The 25,080-nt window shown below is 40.6% G+C and overlaps 3 protein-coding genes across 5 annotated transcripts in view; 2 read left to right on the top strand and 1 right to left on the bottom strand.

Moving 5' to 3' along the window:
- LOC131439201 (uncharacterized) overlaps positions 1 to 25,080 on the top strand; it is a 600,687-nt gene that overhangs the window by 8,649 nt on the left and 566,958 nt on the right. The gene's annotated exons all lie outside the window — the stretch shown is intronic.
- Positions 1 to 25,080, top strand: part of LOC131439199 (thyroid adenoma-associated protein homolog) — a 120,661-nt gene that overhangs the window by 7,646 nt on the left and 87,935 nt on the right. The gene's annotated exons all lie outside the window — the stretch shown is intronic.
- On the bottom strand, positions 18,627 to 20,768 carry LOC131433995 (uncharacterized). The gene has a single exon (XM_058600614.1). It carries the CDS (start codon positions 20,766 to 20,768, stop codon positions 18,627 to 18,629), a length of 2,142 nt encoding a protein of 713 aa, XP_058456597.1.

The following is a 25,080-nucleotide window of genomic DNA, read 5'->3' as shown; positions in this document are numbered from 1 at the left end:
TGAAAATTAAGGAGATATTCACAAAAGAGAAAGTAAACAAAGATAAACTCTCATTGGTTTATGTGCCCTTATGAAATGTTGACATCGAACTGGCAATATAGCTCAACTTGCTGTGCCATCAATCGGTGTCATTTCAAGTGAGGTGACACCACCCAGAAGTGAAGAATAAGAAGAACTTTTATGCAGATTTTCTGAAATAAATGTTCATGTTTTTATGGTTGGAATTCTAATGATTTATATGTAAATTTTGAAAATCTCCAACCATATTTAAAATAACAGTTTTCTGGTATCTGAATGTGATATGTGATACTACACTACATTTTATATATTAATCAAATAATTTTTACTGGATTGTGCATTAAACAGCTTTAAAATGGCAGTCCATTAAAACCTACGTGGAAAGTAGGGTCTGACCGCAACATCTTAGAGCTAAGGCAGTGTATCTTATTAAATATGTTATAAAAAAGTAGGGTGGAAAATATTCACATAACTTTTCACGTAACTATTATTGATCGTTTTTTTTAAATGAAGAAAAGAAATGTTTTTTTTTTCTGGAAAAAGATGCCAGTTTTCAGGTTTGGTTCTAGGCGCGAATGTCAAAACCCCTTGAATCAAATTGTTTATTTTTCGGAACAACTGTTTTGCAATAAAAAATTCTCGTCAACGTGTAAACATATTCATGTGAAGTACAAATGGTCGGGTAATCGATCAGAAAAAAAAATTTACCCGTACCCGACCCGTACCCGAGTGAGTAGTAAATTTTTTTACCCGACCCGACCCGTACCCGAGTAAGCAGTAAATTTTTTTTACCCGTACCCGACCCGTACCCGATTGAAAATAAAAATTTTTACCCGTACCCGACCAAAAACCCTTCGGGTACGGGTACGGGTCGGGTTTCGGGTAAAATACCCGATACCCGACCATCTCTAGTTTCTACCTACTTACGTTTGTATAAAAGGAACTTCACTGCAGCATTCTTTCAATAAACTTATAAAACCGATACACTGAAGAAGGATGCAAATAGCATTCCGAAATACGTATCTGTATTATAACGTTTGATACACTTTCGGAAAAATAGTGACTGTGAAAATAGTGACTTTGTGAGAGTGTAATGACGTGATATAACATAGTGGAATTCAACGGTACAAAACAGTACTATTAGTGACAACATTCTACTAACAGCTCAAACAGAAATTTAGTGAATGAATTTACGTCAGCTTAGCGTATTATGTTGATCCGCGAGGTGGCAGTAGTAGATCAACATAATCTGCTAATGCATTGACTAGCTGAATACGAAACGGAAATAATTTTAATTAGTCATGTGCACTCTAGCGCAAACCGGAACCCAAGAGGGTTCGAACCCCCAAAGGAACAAAAGAGGGTCCAAACCCCCAAAGACTACTATTGCCGTCAATTGGTTTCGTTACTTTCGGAGCGTGAGAATAGACGTTGCACTTTTAGTGTAAAACAAGTACGTTGCAAATAGCAAAAACGAAACGTAAAAATAGGTTATAGGTTCTGCAAGCCGGCATTTTTTGTGCATAGCCAAGGAGGCAGGATCAGTGAAAATACAGCGTTATTATATATCGTTTTTTATTTATTTTTAGTTTCCTTGTTGATCATTGTGTGATTTCCGAGTTCCTAGTTTGGTCCTTTCCAACACAATCTGGCATTTTTTGTCGTGAATACGACTTACTTTAGTATGGGGTGCCTTTTCAAAATTTACCCTCTGAGAGAGTGATAAGTTTTTGATCGTGAGTATCTCTTGTTCTATCTAACGAATCAACATAATTTTTGCTACATGCCATCGGAAATATGATCACAATTTTATGATAAAATTTTCGGTAGTGTGACATAATCTCAAATAATTCAAAATTAAACTTTTCCGAAATGTTTGGTATAAACGAGTATCAAAGAGGATAATTCATAAGGCGCGTTTGCCTTTGTCGTATTTTTGAAGCTCATAGCTCAGTGATCTGTGAAAGGATTTATATAATCCAACTACCAATAGAATCGAAATTTTTCAACTCAAACGTGTAAAGAAAAAGCATTGAAGTATTTCAATAGTACACTATTGAAAAACCTGTCTCATTTGACCCATGTCAACACCAGCCAATCAGAACGCGTTCTGAGGAAAAGAACAAAATATCTGCTGCTGTACAACAAATCGTTCGAGAAAATGTTCCGAACAGTGTTTAATATCGTAGTGATTTCCACAATTTGGTCCTTCTGAAAGGCAGAAATGAATCCCGTACAGCATTCTGATAGTTTCTTTCAATGAAATGAAATAATCGAAATTAAAATTCTATATGCTGCTATTTTTATAGCCGTTAGGACCGCCCATTAGTGAAAAAGCTACAGACGAAATCACGTAAAAAGAAACCTCTTGTTTTTTCGAAAAATGCGAAATAGGGGAATACTTGCGTAATTCATACAATTGATCAACTAATTGATATTCGGAAGTTGTTTTCGAATTCACGACATCCAGTTATGTCTCTGACATTACCCACCCGCCGTTTTTTTGAATGAATATCTGTTTATTAATCCTATTTTTTGTGTATTACATCAACATTTTACAGTACAAGTGTTTTGACCCTTTGGCCTTTCATCTTTGTTGTTCATACGATTCGTTATTAATAAAAGGTGTTTTAGTTACTCTTGTTTTACATACTAATGTTTAATCATAATATTTATTTTAATCATTAATAAAATATATACCTACTTAAAACTATCCCTAACCTAACAAATTTTGAATTATTTGTATTTCAGAGATTGAGCACCTCTTTTCAAATTTCGTGCAGTATTGTTCGAATTTTTGTTCTAGTATATCCAAGGAGGCCATCTCATGTACTTCACTAGTCCTTGTCCAAGGGGGTAGATTTAGAATCATCTTTAAGATCTTACTTTGAATGCGCTGAAGCCTAAGTTTGTGTGTTCGTGCACAGCCCCGCCAAACAGAGACTGCGTATTCTTGATTCCTGTGTCGTTCTCTGTATCATGTGCTTCGCCATTCAGATGCTCGTCATAGTACTACTTCCACCTGTCGATCACCTCACGTTCGTTCGTGAGAAGGTTACCAATGGTGTCTCTGCACATTTCGGCCTGTGGCGTGTAGCCTCTACGTGAGCGGTTCACCTTTTCATAGAATTTCCGTGTATCATTTGCGCAGTACAGCTGTTCGATCGCTTCGCGATCTTGGTCTTCCTGGTGGCGCGTTTTCCTCCGGAATATCGTGTTCTGTCTATTCCGTGCCTGTCTGTATCGTTCCTCGTTCGCTCTAGTGCGGTGTTGCAGTATCGTCGCCCTTGCTGCATTCTTCTCTTCGACCAACTGCTGACATTCGCCGTCTAACCAGTCATTTTCTCGATTCGATAATCTCGTACCTAAAGCAAAGTCTTGGCATTACATTCTTCTGGTGGAATTTGGCCTTTCTGTTTCAACAGACTTCGCAGCCAATTCTTAGTGTACAGAATCATTGCATGGCTAGTACTATGGATCCTACTAACACTAAGAATCCTTCCAGGTCGGGGCTCGAACATACGACAACTAGCTTGTAAGACCAGCGTCCTATGCATTGAACCGCCAACCCGGGACAAATCTCGTACCTAGTACGGTTGAAACAGTGCTACTCACGGCGAACCTTATATCGCTCCAGCCGTCTTCAAGAGTCGCCGCGCCAAGCTGCTCTTCCATTGGTAGCACTTGCTCCAGTTGTTGCGCGTATTCCTCTGCAGTACGAACGCTACGTAGCTGCTCAAGATTGAATCCCGGCGTTTCTGTGCGACGAGTGTTGTGCACCGTCGACCGTTTTGAGCGCATATAAACTGCAACAAGGTAGTGGTCAGAATCAATGTTGGCACTGCGGTAGGTGCGGACATTGATGACGCCGGAGAAGAATCGCTCATCGATGATAGCGTGGCCGATTTGATTTTCCGTATATTTATCAGGTGATCTCCAGGTGACTTTGGTTTTTTGTTCATTTGTTTGTTTTTTTGTCTTTGTGGATATCTTTGCTGGAGAAGACAGTGCTTCGAACTACCATTCCTCGGGAGGCTGCAAAGTTCACGCATCGTTGGCCGTTGTTGGCCAATCATAGGCTTGTACATTGCCTCCCGGCCTACCTGAGCATTCATGTCGCCGATGACAAGTTTTACATCCCGCCGTGGACAGCTGTCGTCGGTTCGTTCCAGCTGCGCGTAAAATGCTTCCTTCTCGTCATCGGGTCTCGTCTCATGTGGGCAGTGCACATTGATGATGCTGTAATTGAAGAAACAACCCTTGATCTTCAATACCCACATCCTATCACTGATTGGCTGCCACCCAATCACGCGCTGGCGCATCTTACCCAACACTACAAATCCCGTTCCTAGAACGCTGGTTGTCCCACAGCTCTGGTAGAAGGTAGCCGCTCGATGCCCACTTTTCCACACCTTCTGTCCCGTCCAACAAAATACCTGCAGTGCTACGACATCGAAGCCACTGAATGTATACTGATTTATTACACAATTACACACTGTTTATGACCCGGGTTAGCGGTTCAATGCATATGGTGCTGGTCTTACAAGTCTGTTGTTGTTTTCTCTTTCCATCCCACATCGGGAGTCCTGGCAGTTCGTCCGCGTCCCTAGTTTTGCATACGCGCGCATCTGGTTTACATAATTATCTGCCTGCTTATCTCCTACATCATGCTTTCTAGAAAGGTCTAGCGCGCAGCGTTTGTAAATGATCCTGCCTGAGTGCATATTCAGATCTTTTTGCCTTTCTCTATAGAAAGGTACTAGAATTGCTGGAAAAACCGACTTTCGAACGGAGCATCGAAGACCCATAGTGTTATATACCATTCGACCCAGTTCGACGAGATCGGATACGTATTTATACGCGTTCAATTTTCTCAGAGATGGCTGAACCGGTTTTAACAAACTTGGGCTCGTTTGAAAGCTACTGTTGGGCCATTGATCAAGTTCAAGGATCAAATGGCTGTGAATTTTGGTTCCAAAGATATGGTGGGGCGCGTTGGAGTCGATTGTAGGTTGTTTACACTTGTCTTTTCCAGCTTCCTCAGTCAGAGTTCAGCTTGTGAGAAATGACTTGGTAACTAAGCTCAGCCTATTTCAGTGAGCAGAGAGTGTGGAAGGCGGTTCCAGACAAATTCACCCAACACTAAAACAAGCAAATCAAAATTCTCTCCAGGCTAGAAACGAATTCAACCTCTGACAAGTGCCGAGCTTGAAGACCATAAGTGATATATGATACGTGCGAGATACGCCTATGATGGTCACTGAATGTAGACCTTACCTTACCTAACAGCTATAAGCCTGGGATGTCCTTTGCTGTATCAATAATACGTCTCCACATAACTCGATCCATGGCTGCTCGTCGCCCGCCACTCAAGACACGGACGCTTCTGAGATCACCCTTCACTTGATCGATCCACCTTGCTCTCTGCGCTTCTCTTCTTGTACCAGTCGGATTAGATTCAAGAACCATTTTCACTGGGCTGTCGTCCGACACCCTTATGATATGCAAAGCCCATCGTAGACGTCCGATTTTAGCTGTCCGTACGATGGGTGGTTCTTCTAGCAGCTGTTGCAATTCGTGATTCATACGCCGTCTCCACGTTCCGTCTTCCATCTGCACTCCGCCATAGATGGTCATCTGTACCTTTTGAAAACACTAAGGGCGCGTTGATCCTCAGCCAGCAAAGTCCAGGTCTCGTGGCCATAGAAAACAACCGGTCTAATGAGCGTTTTGTAGATGGTCAATTTCGTGCGGTTGCGTACTTTTCTCGATCTGAGTTTTTCTGGGTTTTTCTGAGTCCAAAGTACGCACGATTCCCTGCCAAAATACGTCTCTGTATTTCTCTGCCTCTCTTTCTTCTCTAGAGCCTCTTCCTCTCACATATTTTGTTTTCGACGCATTTATGGCCAGTCAAATACGCCTAGCTTCAACTTTCAGTCCGATGTAGGTTTCCATCATCTTCTCAAGGTTACGTGTTACAATATCAAAATAGTCAGCGAAGCCAAAAAGTTGTACGGACTTTCGGAAGATCCTGCCACTCGTGTCGATCCTCGCTCTTCGAATCACACCTTCCAAGGCAATATTGAACAAGATGCAAGAGAGTCCATCATCTTGCCGTAGCCCTCTCCGAGATTCGAAGGGACTCGAGAGCGTCCCAGATACTCGGACGTAGCACATCACTCTATCCATAGCTGCTTTGACCAATCGCGTCAGTTTAGCCGGAAAGCCGTATTCGTGCATGATCTGCCATAGCTGTTTTCGATCGATTGTGTCGTATGCCGCTTTGAAGCCAATGAATAGGTGATGCGTGGGTACGTTGTATTCAAGACACTTCTGGAGTACTTGTCTTATCGCGAATATGTGATCCGTAGTGGCACGGGCTCCAGTAAATCCCGCTTGGTACGGCCCTACGAGTTCCTTAGCTATTGGTGATAAACGACGACAAAGGATTTGGGAGAGTACCTTGTAGGCGGCGTTGAGCAATGTGATTGCGCGGTAATTGCAACAATCTAGCTTATCGCCCTTTTTGTAGACGGGAAATACCACTCCATCCATCCATTCCTGCGGTAGGATCTCCTCCTCCCAAATCATCCAGTGCAGCACTCTAGCCAGTGCCTCTCCTCCATGTTTGAGCAGCTCGCCTGGCTGAGCGTGCACCCAGATTGATTCCTGTGTCGTTCTCTGTATCCTGTGCTTCGCCATTCAGATGCTCGTCATAGTACTACTTCCACCTGTCGATCACCTCACGTTCGTTCGTGAGAAGGTTACCAATGGTGTCTGCACATTTCGGCCTGTGGCGTGTAGTCTCTACGTGAGCGGTTCACGTTCTCATAGAATTTCCGTGTATCATTTGCGCAGTACAGCTGTTCCATCGCTTCGCGATCTTGGTCTTCCTGGTGGCGCGTTTTCCTCCGGAATATCGTGTTCTGTCTATTCCGTGCCTGTCTGTATCGTTCCTCGTTCGCTCTAGTGCGGTGTTGCAGTATCGTCGCCCTTGCTGCATTCTTCTCTTCGACCAACTGCTGACATTCGCCGTCTAACCAGTCATTTCCTCGATTCGATAATCTCGTACCTAAAGCAAAGTCTTGGCATTACATTCTTTTGGTGGAATTTAGCCTTTCTGTTTCAACAGACTTCGCAGCCAATTCTTAGTGTACAGAATCATTGCATGGCTAGTACTATGGATCCTACTGACACTAAGAATCCTTCCAGATCGGGGCTCGAACATACGACAACTAGCTTGTAAGACCAGCGTCCTATGCATTGAACCGCCAACCCGGGACAAATCTCGTACCTAGTACGGTTGAAACAGTGCTACTCACGGCGAACCTTATATCCCTCCAGCCGTCTTCAAGAGTCGCCGCGCCAAGCTGCTCTTCCGTTGGTAGCACTTGCTCCAGTTGTTGCGCGTATTCCTCTGCAGTACGAACGCTACGTAGCTGCTCGAGATTGAATCCCGGCGTTTCTGTGCGACGAGTGTTGTGCACCGTCGATAGTTTTGAGCGCATATAAACTGCAACAAGGTAGTTGTTAATTGCGCTACGCCGAGCAACGATCCCCACTCTATTCTATCAAAAGGAAAATAACGATTAGACCGCACAGTATATCACCGGAGGATCGTTATCATCTTTGAAGGTGACCTTGTATGACTCACCGCGCCATGCGTGTGAAGACGATCGAAGACAATAGTCTGAGTCAGTACAATACGTCACTGCGATACATCCACTTCGGAAATTAATTTAGTGTTGAAATTGAACTTATTTGCTACCTTTACCGCTGATTATTAATTATACCTACTTATACTTAACTAATAGCTGCCTAGATATAAAGTAGATTAAAAGGTGAGATAATATGGATTACTATAAAGTTGTGAATTGTACCATGCTTAACCTAATGTGAATTTACAGTAATCGATAACAGTGATAGATAAGTACGTGAAACTTCTATGCTATTTGCCGGCATTGGAACACTGGCTAGGGTGAGCAATTATTGAACTTTTCATACGGTATGTTAAAACTTAGGCTGTTTACTCAGGCTGTCACGAGTTAGGCACATGCAATTGCACTATATGCTACAGGTAGTACATGCAATTGCACCAGGCACATGCAATTGAACTATATGCTCTAGACTAGTACTGAACCAGGTGAGCCCTCCGTGATTAACAGTGATCAAACGATCAACCTCACTAACAGTTTATTGTCTGACAGATATCGAATATTGAAACACGCTTAGCACAAGAACTTTGTACGATAACGAGAAACATTAAGCGTAAGAAGCGTATATATTATATATATTGTAAGCATGAGTGAAACTGATACTCGTTTATTCAACAGGAATTTTATAATCGCAATAAATATTAAGGATTCATAAAATTGAGTTGTCCCTGTCGTTATCGCATAACATTATAAAATTCGCTTAATAGCGAACTATGTCAAGCCGAAGACCAGGCTCAACTACCAGCTGCGGTGTAAGCATCGTACCATCGAACCCAATAGAACAATCGAGTTCATCGGAAAATCGGCATCAACGTAATGATACTACTAAACCCACCGCAGGCAGCTCTAAATCATGTGACTTAAGGCGTAACCCTCCACGCCAAGCTAGAAACGACTACCACTGTATTCTATGCAATGAACGAGATAATAGTAGGATGGTGCAGTGTGATACTTGCGATGAATGGTACCATTTCTCTTGTGTTGAGGTATCAGAAGGTATTGCCGAAGTAAAATGGAGCTGTCAATCCTGTCAGACGAAACTAATGAAGCAAGCTGTCCTCGACCCTCAAAACCATTCGTTAAACACACAGCAACCCGTTCTGGAGGATAGTCACAGCCAAAGATCTAAGTCGAAATCATATAGGAGCAGTAGCTCTAAATATAGAATCGAGTTGGAGCTTAAGAAATTGGAAGAGAAACGACAGTTCTACGACGGATATTTAAATAAAAAGTACGAACTACTTCAGGAATTGCAAAGCGAAGGCTCCACAATAGCTAGCGAAATAATCTCAGTAGCAGATAAAATGTCAAAGGTAGGACAATGTTGGTTGGTCGTTGGGAAACAGTTTGCAAACGCATTATGTATCATCAAACTTTGAAGGACAATCTGCTGAAAAGGAGAGCACTCATCGGACCATATTAAAAAAACACGTGCCGATGCTACCAAGCGAAAGCCACCGACAGTCATTAGCCTTTCAACAAAGCAATAAATTCGTCCCAGGTGAACGTTCAACTCCGTTGTGTTGGGAAAACGGTAATCATATACTCGGCAATGAGGACGAAACTGTATGCACTTTAAATCGAAACCAACTGGCAGCACGTCAAGCTGTGTCGAAAGACCTTCTTGATTTTAACGGTAATCTCGAAGATTGGCCACTGTTCCTGTCGATGTTTAACAACTCCACGCAGATGTGCGAATTCTCAAATGAGGAAAATATGTTAAGGCTAAGAAAGTGTTTAAAGGGGAAAGCTCTAGATGCAGTACGAAGCCGGCTACTTCATCCATCCAACGTGGTTGGGGTTATGTCCACACTGAGAATGTTATACGGTAGACCGGAAGCGATCGTACAAGCTATCATAAAACGAATTCGTCACCTACCATGCCCTAATATTGACAAGCTGGAAACAGTAGTAGTAGCCCTCACAGTGGAAAATCTAGTAGCCACTGTTCAGGCCTGTGAAGTCAGAGACTTCATATATAACGCATCCCTAAGATACGAGCTGGTAGAGAGACTTCCTCCGACCTTAAAACTCGACTGGGCGAGGTGTTCTAGAAATACTTCAACGCCAAACCTTTTGGATTTCAGTAGCTGGTTATACTCTACAGCGGAAGATGCAAGTGCAGTCATGCACTCCACGAGTAGTAGTGAACAACGCTCTCGTATCAATAAAAAAGACGGTTTTATTAATCTACACTCAGAAGCGGAATCTGAGGACATTGAGCCATCTAAGATTAGGTTGAATCATGAACAAAATACTGCAACCATGCGCACCAGAGAATGTTATATCTGCAAGGGAAACTGTCCTTCACTATCGAAGTGCAATCGATTTATTAACCTCAGCTATGATTCCAGATGGAGTGCAATTAGAGAGTGTAAGCTTTGTCGTACATGTCTACGTAAGCACAGTGGCTCATGCAAACAAAAAAAGGCTTGTGGAACCAACGACTGCTCTTATTTTCACCACCCTCTTCTTCATGACGATAAGCAGCGAGCAAGTACATCTACAACCACAACCGCAGTTTCTACAGACACCACAGAAACGAGATGCAACGTGCACCAGACTCAGTCTGACATATTGTTTAGAATTGTACCGGTAATTGCATATGGTCCGCAAACCGAACAAACAGCTATGTTTGAAATGGACAGGTGGAGCAAGTAGAATTGAAGATAAGTCACACACAATTAGTGTAGAACTATCAAGCATCAGCAATCCGCAGAAAAGATACAATCTATCTGACGTGCGCACCATTGAATCCTTACAACTTCGCCCCGAAACACTATCAGTTGCAAGCTTGCAGGAAAAATTCGAGCACTTGGTCGGCTTACCCATTGAATCATATCAGAATGCTATTCCACGTATATTAATCGGAATAGACCACGCTAATCTGGGACATGTGATCAAAAGCCGGGAAGGTAGATCCAATGAGCCGATTGCAATTAAGACTCGACTTGGTTGGGCCATATATGGCAGCTGTTCTAACAGCAGACAGTTAGATCACTTCGTTAATTATCATAGTCTACTCAAATGCAAACAATGCGAAGGACTCAACGAAGATCTTCACCATACCATGAAAGCCTACTTTGATCGTGTGCACTTTTAGAAGATATTTATACGCGCTCAATTTTCTCAGAGATGGCTGAACCTATTTTAACAAACTTATATTCGTTTGAAAGCTACTGTTGGGCCATTGATCAAGTTCAAAGATCAAACGGCTGTGACTTTTTGTTCCGGAGATATGATGGTATAAGTAACATAACCGACAAAACGCGTTGTATTTATACGCGTTCAATTTTCTCAGAGATGGCTGAACCGATTTTAACAAACTTGGGCTCGTTTGAAAGCTACTGTTAAGCCATTGATCAAGTTCAAGGATCAAATGGCTGTGACTTTTGGTTCGAAAGATATGGTGATATAAGTGGCGTAACTGACAAAATGCGTTGTATTTATACGCGCTCAATTTTCTCAGAGATGGCAAAACTGATTTTAACAAACTTATACTCGTTTTAAAGCTACTGTTGGGCCATTGATCAAGTTCAAAGATCAAACGGCTGTGACTTTTTGTTCCGAAGATAAGATGGTATAAGTGACGTAACCGACGAAACGCGTTATATTTATACGCGCTCAATTTTCTGAGATGGCTGAACCGATTTTAACAAACTTGGACTCGTTTGAAAGCTACTGTCGGGCCATTGATCAACTTCAAAGATCAAATGGGTGTGACGTTTGGTTCCAGAGATATGATGGTATAAGTGACGTAACCGACAAAACACGTTGATTTTTACCGCTCTTATACATATAAGGGTGCCAATATTTTGGGATCACCTCTAATTTGGAAAAGCACTAGCGCTCAAAAGTTTAAGCACATCGAAAAATGTCCTCATGCACAATTTGAGCTAAATCGGACATGCGTAAGGGGTGCTGCCCGGCGGTTACGGTTTGAAAATTTTCGATCTTGAAAAAGCACCATAGGGGGGAGGACATGAAATTTCCGAAATCGAAAATTTTTTGTCGTGAATACGACTTACTTTACTATGGGGCGCCTTTTCAAAAAGTACCCTTTGAGAGAGTGATAAGTTTTTGATCGTGAATATCTCTTGTTGTATCTAACAAATCGACATAATTTTTGCTACATGCCATCGGAAATATGATCACAATTTTATGATAAAAGTTTCAGTTGTGTGACATAATCTCAAATAGTTAAAAATTAAACTTTTCTTAAATGTTTGGTATAAACGAGTATCAAAGAGGATAATTCATAAATTTAAACGTGTATAGCAACAGCATTGAAGTATTTCAATAGTACACTATATTGTCATATGGATATACGGTGTTTGAATTGTGGTAAATCGCATTCGAAAGACGTTTGTCCAATGAATGAAACCACTGATAAATTTTCATGTTCAAATTGCGATGGAAATCATAAATCCAATTATTTGAAATGTCCTGTCAGAGAAAAAATTTTAAACGCTCGTTCGCTTAGACAACAAGCCAAATCAACGACCTTAAATTTATGGAACATACCTGAAAATCAAAAAACCGTTACAAATGCCACGCCTTATTCTTCTAAGGCACTTATTTCTTCGAATTTAAAACAAAAAACCCTTCTTAATCCACCTAGTGGTTTGATAATGCCTTTCTCTTCTTTCATAACAGTCTCATGAAAATATGTTTCATAATTTTGAACACTAATTTTGACAACAATTGATGCAGATTGATTCGAGTAGTTCACAAAAACATGCTTCAGTGTTTATGTCACCATTCAGCATCATTTTTCCATACTAGTGCTTGACATTTGCGTTGCCTATTTGTAATCAGTGATGCTAATCTAAAAAAAGCCTTCTTAGTCCACTTAGTGGAATTTTCATATATCAAACCTTTACCACCGGGCAGCACCCTTTAAGCATGTCCGATTTAGGTCAAATTTTGCATGAAGGCTTTTTTCGAGGTGCTTAAACTTTTGAGCACTAGAACTTAACCAAAATAGAGTTGATCCCAAAATTTTGGCACCCTTATATATATAAGAGCGGTAAAAATCAACGTGTTTTGTCGGTTACGTCACTTATACCATCATATATCTGGAATCAAAAGTCACAACCATTTGATCTTCGAACTTGATCAACGGCCCGACACTAGCTTCCAAACGAGCCCAAGTTTGTTAAAATCGGATCAGCCATCTCTGAGAAAATTGAGCGCGTTCAAATACAACGCTTTTTGTCGGTTACGTCACTTATACAATCATATCTCCGGAACCAAAAGTCACAGCCATTTGATCTTCGAACTTGATCAATGGTCCGACAGTAGCCTTCAAACGAGCCCAAGGTTGTTAAAATCGGTTCAGCCATCTCTCAGAAAATTGAGCGCGTTCAAATACAACGCTTTTTGTCGGTTACGTCACTTATACAATCATATCTCCGGAACCAAAAGTCACAGCCATTTGATCTTCGAACTTGATCAATGGCCCGACAGTGGCTTTCAAACGAGCCCAAGTTTGTTCAAATCGGTTCAGCCATCTCTGAGAAAATTGAGCGCGTTCAAATATCTTCGAAAAGTGCACGCACATACACACACACATATACACAAACAGACATTTTCCGATCTCGACGAACTGAGTCGAATGGTATATAACACTATGGGTCTCCGAGGCTCCGTTCGAAAGTCGGTTTTTCCAGCAATTCTAATATCTTTCTATAGAGAAAGTCAAAACAGGTACGCCTTCCAATTCGTCTTCTAACTAAAACAATTTATTGACAGGTAGATCGACCTCGTCATCATCTTCTTCTAATGTCAGTTATGCCAGTATAACAGGTAGAAATCTACCTCTTAATTCATCTAATATAAATAATCAAAACACAAGACCGCCTTGCAGTTCATCTTCTAACGAAAACAATTTATTAATAGGTAGATAGAGTAGGTTGATTTAGGTGATATAACTGAAAATAAAATGATCTACGTACAAGATCAACTTTTTCAAATTATCATCCGAATGAATTCGACTTCATCACTTTTTGAAGCATTTCAAATCGGATGGCAATTTGCAAATAATATGATAATGAATTTAAAATTTAACAGTGATGTATTAAATAATTATTTGAATATTTTAAATTGGAATGCTCGATCTTTGAAATCGAGTGAAGATGAATTTTATAATTTTCTCATAGTTCACAAAATTCATATTGCAATTGTGACAGAAACATTTCTTAAACCAAATGTCAAATTGAAAAATAACCCACATTATGTGGTTCATCGATTTGACAGGTTTACTGGAATGGGTGGAGGAGTTGCCATTTTAGTCCAACGGCAAATTAAACATCGAATTTTACTTCAACTTCAATACTAAAGTTATTGAAAGCTTGGGAATCGAAGTTGAAACCATTCATGTAATTTATTTCATCGCTGGAGCATATTTGCCATTCCAATGCACCGGTGAACAATTAAATTTCTTTAAAGGCGATTTGCAAAACTAACAAGATATCGACCAAAATTTTTCGTAATAGGGGACTTAAATACTAAGCATGTCCAGTGGAATTGTAGGCAAAATAACAGTAATTTTAAAATACTTCATAATCAATTCTCAGCTGGTTACTTTACAGTTCTTCATCTCAGTAATCCGACTTGTTTCACTTCCGTGAAAAACTCGCCTACAATTGATCTGGTTCTAACGGATCGAAGTCACATTTTTAGTGAACCGATTACACATGCGGACTTTGACTCAGATAATCTTCCTGTAACATTCAGACATTCCAACGAAGCTTTAATTAATCCATTTAGTTCTATATTCAACTATCATAGAGCTAATTGGTTGAATTACAGATCTCACATTGAAAATCATGTGGATCATGAAACTATTTTAGAAAATTCTGCGGACATCGACACAGCAATTGATAATTTGAATCATTACATTATCGAGGCTAGAAATCTTTCAGTTCCCAAAGCTCAAACTACATCTCCTATCATCGATGACAATATTCAACTGCTCATTCGGTTGAAGAATGTTCGTCGACGACAGTATCAACGTTCTCGTGATCCTGCTATGAAAAACATAATTATGGATTTACAAAAAAAAAAATAAACATAGATTTACTCTTTTGCGAAATGAAAATTTCGCTAAAGAAGTTGAACAAATTAAACCATATTCTAAACCTTTCTGGAAACTTTCTAAGGTTCTTAAGAAACCTCAGAAACCAATTCCTGCTCTCAAGGAAGGAAATCAAATACTTCTTACAAATGGCGAAAAAGCTCAAAAACTTGCTCAGCAGTACGAGAGTGTACACAATTTTAATTTGAACGTTGTGAGTCCTATTGAAAATGAAGTCTCACTGAAATATGAGCATATTTCAACCCAAGTGTTATCACAAGATGACATTATTGAGACGAATTTTGATGAAATTAAATCAATTATTAGGAAACTTAAAAACATGAAGGCTCCTGGTAATGATGGAATTTTTAATATTCTCATTAAAAATCTTCCCGATGTTGCCTTGAGACTCCTGGTTAAAATTTTCAACAAGTGTTTTTCATTAGCTTACTTCCTAAAAATATGGAAAAACGCTAAAGTAATTCCTATCATCAAACCTGATAAAAACCCAGCAGAAACATCAAGTTATCGACCAATTAGCTTACTTTCTTCTATCAGTTAAATTACTTTAGTTGCTGGAGTTGCTCTTCTAGACATAGAAAAAGCATTCGACAGTGTTTGGCACAAAGGTTTAATAGCAAAAATGTTTGATTTTCAGTTTCCTATTTATTTGATCAAAATGATTCAAAATTATTTAACTGATCGTACTCTTCAGGTTAGCTATAAGAATTGCTACTCGTACGAGCAGGTGTTCCGCAGGGTTCGAGCGTAGCTCCAATCTTGTATAATATTTTCACTTCTGATCTTCCAAATCTACTCGTTGGTTGTCAGAAATCGTTATTCTGTGACGACACAAGTCTGTTAGCCACAGGTAGAAATCTAAGAGTGATCTGCAGTCGACTACAAAGAAGTTTAAATATTTTCAGTGATTATCTGTCAAAATGGAAAATTAAACCAAATGCAGCAAAAACGCAATTAATTATCTTTCCTCACAAGCCAAGAGCTTCTTTTCTTAAACCAAACAATAATCACATTCTCAAATTGAACGGCTTGGAATTGACATGGTCTGATCAAGCTAAATACTTAGGTTTAACGTATGATAACAAAACTCACTTTCAAGGATCACATTGAAGGAATCCAGGCAAAGTGTAATAAATATATTAAATGTTTATATCCTCTTATAAACCGAAACTCTAAGCTTTGTCTAAAAATAAAATTGTTAATTTATAAACAAATTTTCAGACCAGCCATGCTTTATGCAGTACCAATTTGGTCAAGTTGTTGTTCCACCAGGAAGAAAACGCTTCAAAGGATTCAGAATAAAATTCTGAAAATGATTTTGAAGCGTCCTGCCTGGTTAGTACAAATGAGTTACACAGACTCACAAATATTGAACCATTAGATGTAATGTCACATAATATTATAAGCAAATTCCGACAAAAATCGATGCAATCTTCAATTGAATCGATTCGCTCTCTGTATTAGTTAGTAAGATAGTATATAAGTTCCTTTTCCCCATTACACAATACAAGTAGGTTTAGAATTTCCCTACACAAAAATCTCAGAATTGCGGAAGCAAATGATGTTCTCATGGTAATAACCAAATCATATATATAGGGATGAAAAGTCACCACTTGTAGCTGAACACCCAATTTAAATCTTAATAATTTAACTCATATTCCAATAAATAATTATTTAAAAGAAAATAATACACTATTGAAAAACCTGTCTCATTTGAAACATGTCATCACCAGCGAATCAGAACGCGTTCTGAGAAAGAAAACAAAATATCTGCTGCTGTACAACAAATCATTCGAGAAAAATGTTCCGAACAGTGCTTAATATCGTAGTGAGTTCCACAATTTGGTCCTTGTGAAAGGCAGGAATGAATCCCGTACAGCATCCTGATAGTTTCTTTCAATGAAATGCAAATCCGAAATGAAATAATCGACTGTGGGAAAGTTCCGCGAGGCGAGAAATAAAAGACGAGCGCGGCGTACTCTCTAACTTGTTTATTCGTGTTCTCATTTACAACTGCGCAATTCCAGTTCTTCTTCTTATTCATTGCCAAACGGCAAGGGGTGCTCGAATGCGTTTTACTGTGTAATCATTAAGAGCGTCACCACAGAATCCCCCCCAGTTACACCAGGAACCTGACCCTGTGTCCTGATTGTGTAACTTTGGTCTTCGGAGCTGGTTTTGGAATTTCTTCGTCGCAGATGAACGCTGGTTTGATTCGGTCAATCGAGATTCGCTGAACTTTGGAGTTGATGAAAACATCCATATACTTTGCATGTCGTAGAATCACCTTGAAGGGTCCCTCATACGGTTGAACCAAGGGTTTCTTAACTGCATCGATCCTGACGAAAACGTGGGTACACGTTGAAAGTTCAGGGCTCATAAAGATGGTTGGTTTAGCGTGGTGGTTTGGAGGTGTTGGTTTCAGCTTACCCATTGTATTTCGCAATTTTTCCGCAAACTCACTTCTGTTAGTCTGTTGGCTTGTCGCCTCGAAGTAATCGCCGGGTAGCCGCAATGCTTGTCCATAGACGAGTTCTGATACTGAGCAGCCGAAATCCGTTCGAAAGGCTGCGCGCAATCCTAACATTATCATAGGAAGTTGGTCGTTCCAATGCTTTGCATCAACGGCCATAATTGCAGCTTTAAGGGTACGGTGAAATCGTTCAACTAAGCCATTCGCTTGTGGGTGATACGCTGTTGTGCGAATATGCTGTGCGCCCATTGTTTTTGATAATTCTCTGAAGAGTTCGGACTCGAATTGTCTACCTTGGTCGGTAGTGATGGTCTCGAGTACGCCGAATCGTGATATCCACATCGAACACAAAGCGCGTGCAACGGTTTCGGCCAACATGTCATGCATAGGAGCCACCTCAGGCCAACGAGAGAAACGGTCAACCATCGTCAGCAAATAACGATAACCATTGGATGGTGGAAGCGGGCCAACGATGTCTACATGAACGTGCCGAAAGCGACTATCTGGTAAGGGGAAATTTGCCAAGGGAGCTTTAGTGTGGCGTTGAACTTTAGAACGTTGACAGTGTATGCACGTCTGGACGTAAAGCTTTATGTCCTTATGCATATTTTTCCACACAAAACGATCTGTTACTAGTCGCCGAGTAGTTCGCAGTCCGGGATGAGCTATTCCATGAACGTACTGCAGTACTGATTGTCTGTACTGAGGTGGTATGTATGGTCTTACTTTGCTGTACGACGTATCGCAGTACAGAGATCGTGTGGCTAGCGGTGTTTTGCGTAGCATTAACTTTAACGCTGTCGAAGAATGTAGTAGACTTTTAAGTTCATCGTCAGTTTCCTGGGCGACCGCTATTCCTTCGTAGTCAATCGGCATCGGTGTAGAGATAGCCTCTGTTCGAGAAAGAACGTCTGCTACGGTATTTGATTGTCCACTGATGTGACGAATGTCACTAGTAAACTGCGATATGAATCGCAAATATCGATCTTCGTGCGGAAGACGACTGTTCGGGCTGGACGACAGAGCGTGGGTTAGCGGTTTGTGGTCGGTATAGATGACGAATTTTCGAGCTTCCAACATGTGACGAAAGTACTGTACTGCCTGCTTCATCGCGGTTAGTTCTCGCCCGAACATTGAGTACTTCATCTGTGCTGGTGAAAACTTTTCCGAATAGAAACCGAGCGGAGCCCACTTGTTTTTGTCGAACTGTTGAAGTACTGCTCCTGCTGCCGAATTGGATGCATCTACCATCAAGCTCATTTGCTTCGATGTGTCCGGGTAGTGTAGGAGGGTCGCATCTGCTAGAGCTTGCTTGCACTTATTAAAAGCTTTTTTCAGCTTCATCCGACCATTTCAGCTTCCGGTTGTCGTTCTTTTTATTGTCAGGAATTAACTGGCGCAACTCTAGCTGTACATCCGTGGCACGCGGGATGAATCTTTTGTAGCAATTAATGAGTGCGAGAAATCGGCGTAGTTCTTTTACGGTGGAAGGAGTTGCAAACTGAGTGACCGCTTTTAAGCGTTCTGCCAGTGGTGAAATTCCTTCCGCACTTATCGCATAACCAAGGAAGTGAACGCATTTTTCAGCAAACCTACATTTCTCCACATTTATAACCAGACCGAAGGATTTCAATCTTTCAAATACCGCTCGTACATGCATGTAATGTTCCTCCAATGAACGTGATGCTATGCAGATGTCATCTACGAACACTATCACGAAATTCATGTCACCGAACACCTTATGCATAAATCGCTGAAACGTCTGGCTCGCATTGCAGAGCCCGAACTGCATACGAGTGAATTCGTACAATCCGAAGGGTGTTATGACGGCGGTTTTGGGTACGTCTTCCTCCTCCACCGGAATTTGATGATGTGCTCGCTCGAGATCGATGGTAGTGAATACGGATTTTCCCTGAAAATCGTTTAACAAATCGTGGATGTGAGGGACGGGGTAACGGTCTGGTACGGTGATTTTATTTAAGGCCCGGTAATCCCCTACAAATCTCCATTTCCCATTTTTCTTGGGAACGCAATGCAAAGGGCTTGCCCAACAGCTGCTGGAGGGCCGACAAATACCCAGATTCATCATTACCTGAAACTCTGATTTAGCCGCATCCACCTTATCAGGTGCCATTCGTCGACACTTGGTTGCTACCGGTGGACCTTTCGTTTGAATATGGTGGGTGACGTCGTTTTGAACCGTTGTTTGGATTGATGTTGGTAGCGTGACTTCTCTGAATTCCGAAAGTAGCTCGCGAAAAGGATGATCTGATGCGACAACTGTAACACTGTGAATCGGTGTGTTGGTTAATCCGCCAGTGGAAGTCAGCTTGGTGAGGCCGTCAATCAGGCGACGGTTTTTTAAGTCTACCAAAATCCCGAAAGCAGCAAGAAAATCTGCGCCGATTATCGGTACGCCTACATCCGCAACCAAGAAAAGCCAGTTGAATCGTCGTCTTTGACCCAAGTCCGTTGTAATAAAACGTTTATCGTAAACGTGGATCTTGGACCCGTTGGCTGCATGTAAATTAAATGAAGCCGCACCGTGTTTTCTGTCCTTACTGGTGGCTGGAATGATGGAAACATCGGAGCCAGTGTCGATTAAATATTTAGTTTTTGAGGTGCGATCGTAAAGAAGTATACGGCGGCTTTCCGGCATAGCGTTCACTTCCGCCGTTTCGAATGAACGAGCCGTTAGTTTTTTTGAATGGAATCTGCAAGGATCGCGGCATTTAGGGGCTCGGCCACCGAATTTCCTGTGGAACCAAGAGATGTCGTCGTTAGCGTTGCGACTGGATCTTGAGGTAGACCGGCTCCGGGAAGTACTGCGCTCTGACTTAAGTCGATGAATTTCCGCGGTCAGTGTTGCGATCTGACCTTGTAGATCAGCTATCGGTGAGACTTCCGAACAGCTACTAGTTGCAACGATATGTGACGAACCGGTGTTTTCTAACATTTTGTCAGCCATTTCAGCGAGCTTCCACATCGTTCCATCGCTGATGGCGAGAATTGCTTTTACGTGCGAAGGCATTCGTTGCAGGAAAAACATTTTCAGCAGATCGTCCGTGACGTTCAATCCGGCAGCCAGTTCCTGCATTTTTGCTAGGAGATGTGTCGGTCGCATATCACCTAATTCGCAACCTCCAAGAAGGCGTTCCAAACGTGCCTGTGCCGAAATTTGAAAGCGAGATATTAATCTCGTTTTGACCGCTTCGTATTTGTTTTCGTTGGGGGGATTTGTGATCAAATCCGCTACGTGGCATATAACGGTTTGATCGATTTTCGCGATGATGTGGTAAAACTTGGTATGATCGCGGACAACATTAGCGAGGGCGAACTGTGCTTCCGCTCGGGCGAACCACATCGCGGGATCGTGTCTCCAGAAATCCGGTAGCTTTACCGTGACTCCGGCGGCGAGTGCCGCTATTTGTTGAGAATTGTTTCCGTTATTGTCCTCGAGCATTTTTATTATGTCACGACGATTACGTTATCGAATGAAATGAATCACGTCGGGATCATCAATGTGGGAAAGTTCCGCGAGGCGAGAAATAAAAGACGAGCGCGGCGTACTCTCTAACTTGTTTATTCGTGTTCTCATTTACAACTGCGCAATTCCAGTTCTTCTTCTTATTCATTGCCAAACGGCAAGGGGTGCTCGAATGCGTTTTACTGTGTAATCACTAAGAGCGTCACCACACGACATTAAAATTCTGTATGCTGCTTTTTTATAGCCTTTAGGACCGCCCATTAGTGAAAAATCTACAAACGAAATCACGTAAAAAGAAACCTCTTAACACAAATTGGATCAGTTTGGATTCTATCGCCACTGCGAGCAGATGTATTGTGTGTCGTTTGCAAAGCTAGTTTCGCTTCCGAAAAGAGCCACTACGTCACAGCTGCTAGTCGTTTACATTGGTAGAAAAACAACGAAAAGGGGACAACGGTGGAGAGCATCAAACAAAATCAGCCGTTCTAATGGCTCTAAAAGTTTTCTAAAGAACTGTTAGGATTTCTTCTTTGCAAATCGAAGGTAAATGTCCTCAGTTTAGTGCAAATCTAGAACAGTTTGATTAAATTTGTGCACTTTTCGCTGTGTGAATTTCACAGTAATCGAAATCAACTGAAGCCTTCTTTGTTTTTGCGAAAAATGTGAAAAAGGAGAATACTTGCATAATTCAGACAATTGATCAACTAATTGATATTCGGAAGTGTTAAGGAACATGTCAGTTATTTTCGTATTCACGACATCCAGTTATGTCTCTGACATTAGGCACCCGCCTTTTTTCGATGCCAAAAATCTTAAAATTGCATGAAACGTCGAGATTTAGTGTTATCTCAAAATAAAATTTGTTGATAAATTCGAACTTTCTAGGTCTTATATTTTTACTAAGCCCCAGAAAGTCGATATTTTAAAAAAAATCGAGATGACACTAAATCTCGACGTTTCATGCAATTCTAAGACTTTTGGCATCAAAAATGCTGGATGCGTCAATTATTTTTTTCGCTATTAAGGCATCGAAATGAAATCCCATCCAGACTTTGTAATAATACTGGTAGCGGATTCGGCTGGATTCAATCGAGCTAAGGTTAGCATTGTTTGCATGACTGACTTATCCAATTTACACATTTCTATCATAATAGTAGGTATTAAACACATCGTCCAACTTTTGTCCCACATAATCTTCGACCATAGTTATTTTAGCGTTGAAATACGTAAATACAGGGTCCGGCACTCGAAGTGTAACCAACTTCAGACCTTCGAGCCTGGCGTCAAGGTAAATGCGACATATCGGGAAAGTATTCTGGAGGTTGCTTTGAAGCCGTGGGCAGACAAACATTTCGGTGGCAGACCATGGACGTTTCAGCAGGACTCGGCACCGTCTCACAAAGCTCGAGTGAACCAAGAATGGCTGAAAAAGTACGTTCCGAACTTCATCACGTCCACACAATGGCTCTCGAATTCACCAGATGCGAATCCAATGGATTATTCTCTTTGGGCCATTTTGGAGAGCAAAGTCCGAACTAAAAGATACACCAGTCTCGAGGCGCTGAAAAAAGTTATTGTCCGCGAGTGGGCCAAAATACACCTGCAAGTCTCATTCGGGCAGCTTGCGATTCGTTTTTTGACCGTCTTAAGGCCATAGTCAAGGCAAAATGTGGTCATATCGAGCAAAAGTGAATTGATTCTGAATTTTGTATTATTTTTACACATTTTGTACTTTGAATTAAGTAAAAGTAATTTTCCAAACTGAATTTATGGTTTTTTTAATTGGTTACACTTCGAGTGCCGGACCCTGTATGTCGTTGTTCATTCCTATTGATGCACTCAAAATAAACATCACTTAGTATTCAAATGCAAAAACATATGATTATTTTCCATAATACTTTGCACGTAAAAGTTAATTTTCCCATATATGACAGCCATGTGTCCCACATAATGAAAATCAATGTTGGCAACACGTATGTTTTATGTGAATTTCACCTACCTATTATTGGTATATCACATGGGTCTTATATGAAATCCATATATTATTTATCGGTATTTCATTTACTTTCTATGTTTTTTTTTTTCAATGGTAATCAAATGCTTGTCTATTGATTTATTGGGAGTATGGCTGATGTTTATTGAATGAAAATGATTTTACGTTTCCTTCATATATTTAAAATGAATTTTTCTTATTTTTTAATAACGAATATGTAAGCTAAATTGATACTTATTATAACTGGTACACTGAAGCGTCCATATAAAAGTAGCATTCCGTTGCCTACATGAAACGAAAAAGTCGATTTTGTCCGACAGTATTGTTCCCTGTTGAACTATATAGCATTCTGAAAAATGTTAAATATAATTATTTTTAGAATTATGTTTTGATAGCTCGTATAAACTTACGTAAAAGATTAAACAAACAATTCCTAGTCCTAAATCTGCGAGCACTCTATTCTTCGTTTTTTACTGCCATTTTTATTTCAAACAATTTCTCAGCTTACAATCACGTAATTTATATTTGCTTTACACATGAAGTCTGCCTACGTGCTTCACACATAAGGCGTAAGTGCTGTACACTTAAAAGTTATCGAGATTTCAATTAAGTATTATAAATTAACATATAAATGTTACACGATGCATATGAATATAATGTGGTGGGCTTTTTTCAATAAGTATGTGATTTTTCACGTAAATCCAATGGGAGATTTTGGCTCAGTGTGCTTTATTGCGAAACGAGGGTCGTATGTTTTTAGTTTCCAGTATAAAAATTTTATGATGATGGTGGTGGAGTATCCACCGTAGCCGTAAACTTTTGCGTGTTCTTTCGTTTTGATGAAAAGTAAATGTCAATTTGAAATTGTAGTGTCCATTATCACCTGACGTTGCTCCGGGAGATATCTTATTCACTACTCCTTCAAAAATGATTTCGAATTCAATTTCCTCACACTTATTATATAGATTAACGTTCCACGTTAAATATCTTTCTTCGGAATCCAGACAACGACCTAACGAATGTTGACAAATTAATCCTTACCGTAGTTGAATTTGGTCGTGTAATGAAATCTTGTATTTGTAGTAGACTAAAGGTCACGTGTACTCAGCTGTGCGCTATGTTTCGCAAGTACAACTACTGCCGTTAACGTGTCCGGTTATTAATGTTTCACCTCTAGTGGTTGTATTAACTTTAGCTTCATTTATGCTAACATTATGTGTTAAGGGTACCGAATTAAGCAGGTAAGCTCTTTGACATCTTTCAGTCGTGAATTCTTTTACTATGCATGTGAAACCTCGCTCGTAATTGGACGTATGCAAGTGCATTCCTCAGTGCCTTATTTCTCTTCTAATTATTACCTTGCACTGGTATATCTTTGCTATTGATCTCGCATTTCATTAAAGAACTGGAAGAGCAAGCAAATTTTCTCCCCTCGCACTAACAACTTCAACGAGAGCTCTTCTCTTTCACATATATACAGCACTGTTGTAAATAAAGTGTGCACGCATCATGAGTGCGTTTGTTTAATTCCTTTTACCTCCTCCACTGAATCGCGCCAAAGTGCTAGAGCAGAGCTAATAAATTCTCTGAGGAGGATGCAGATACTTTCACGAGGTGTATGGCATGGTATAAGAAGCGTGGGGCACGCAAAATCAACAAAATAAAACAATTTATCGTTAAATTTTCGTTTTTCCTTACAAATTTTTCATAACAAGGCCAAATCTACTCTCTATTAATTGAAGTTCACAGTTTGCTCACCATAACGCGTCAGTGATCACTTGGTTGTATTTAGGCGAGAGCACGTGAGAGCGATTCATGCGAAGAGAATGTGGTTCTTTCGCACCAGCTTCTTTCAACACAAGCACGCACTCAAAGTCTGTATAATGAACACTGAGAAGAAGTGCGCTTTCCTCTTTGTGTAGAGCACACCAAATGTATTCGCAGTGTAGAATTGAAACCGACGCCCTGGTGTATCACTCTAGTGAAATGCCATCTGTGCATGTCGGTAGGTATTCATTTCGCCATCTTCACATATCAAGTTGGCTGTTGATGATAGCTCTAACATTAGCCTGAGACAGATCTTCAATATCTGTAATATAAGTTTCTTCCGTCTCGCTTATTCTGCCTGTTAATAATTGATTGGGAGATATAAAATAAGAATCCACATTATCTACGGATATCTCTGTTAGTAGTCTATCATTGATCATATCTGCGGCCTTATACAAACATGATCTTGAAGTCTCAACTCGAGGCTTATTGACTCCAAAAGCTTTCAACATATCCTTCAGAGATAAT

Source organism: Malaya genurostris, chromosome 3 (assembly GCF_030247185.1).
Source record: "Malaya genurostris strain Urasoe2022 chromosome 3, Malgen_1.1, whole genome shotgun sequence".
Classification (NCBI taxonomy): domain Eukaryota; kingdom Metazoa; phylum Arthropoda; class Insecta; order Diptera; family Culicidae; genus Malaya; species Malaya genurostris.
This window is presented reverse-complemented; position numbering and strand designations above follow the sequence as displayed.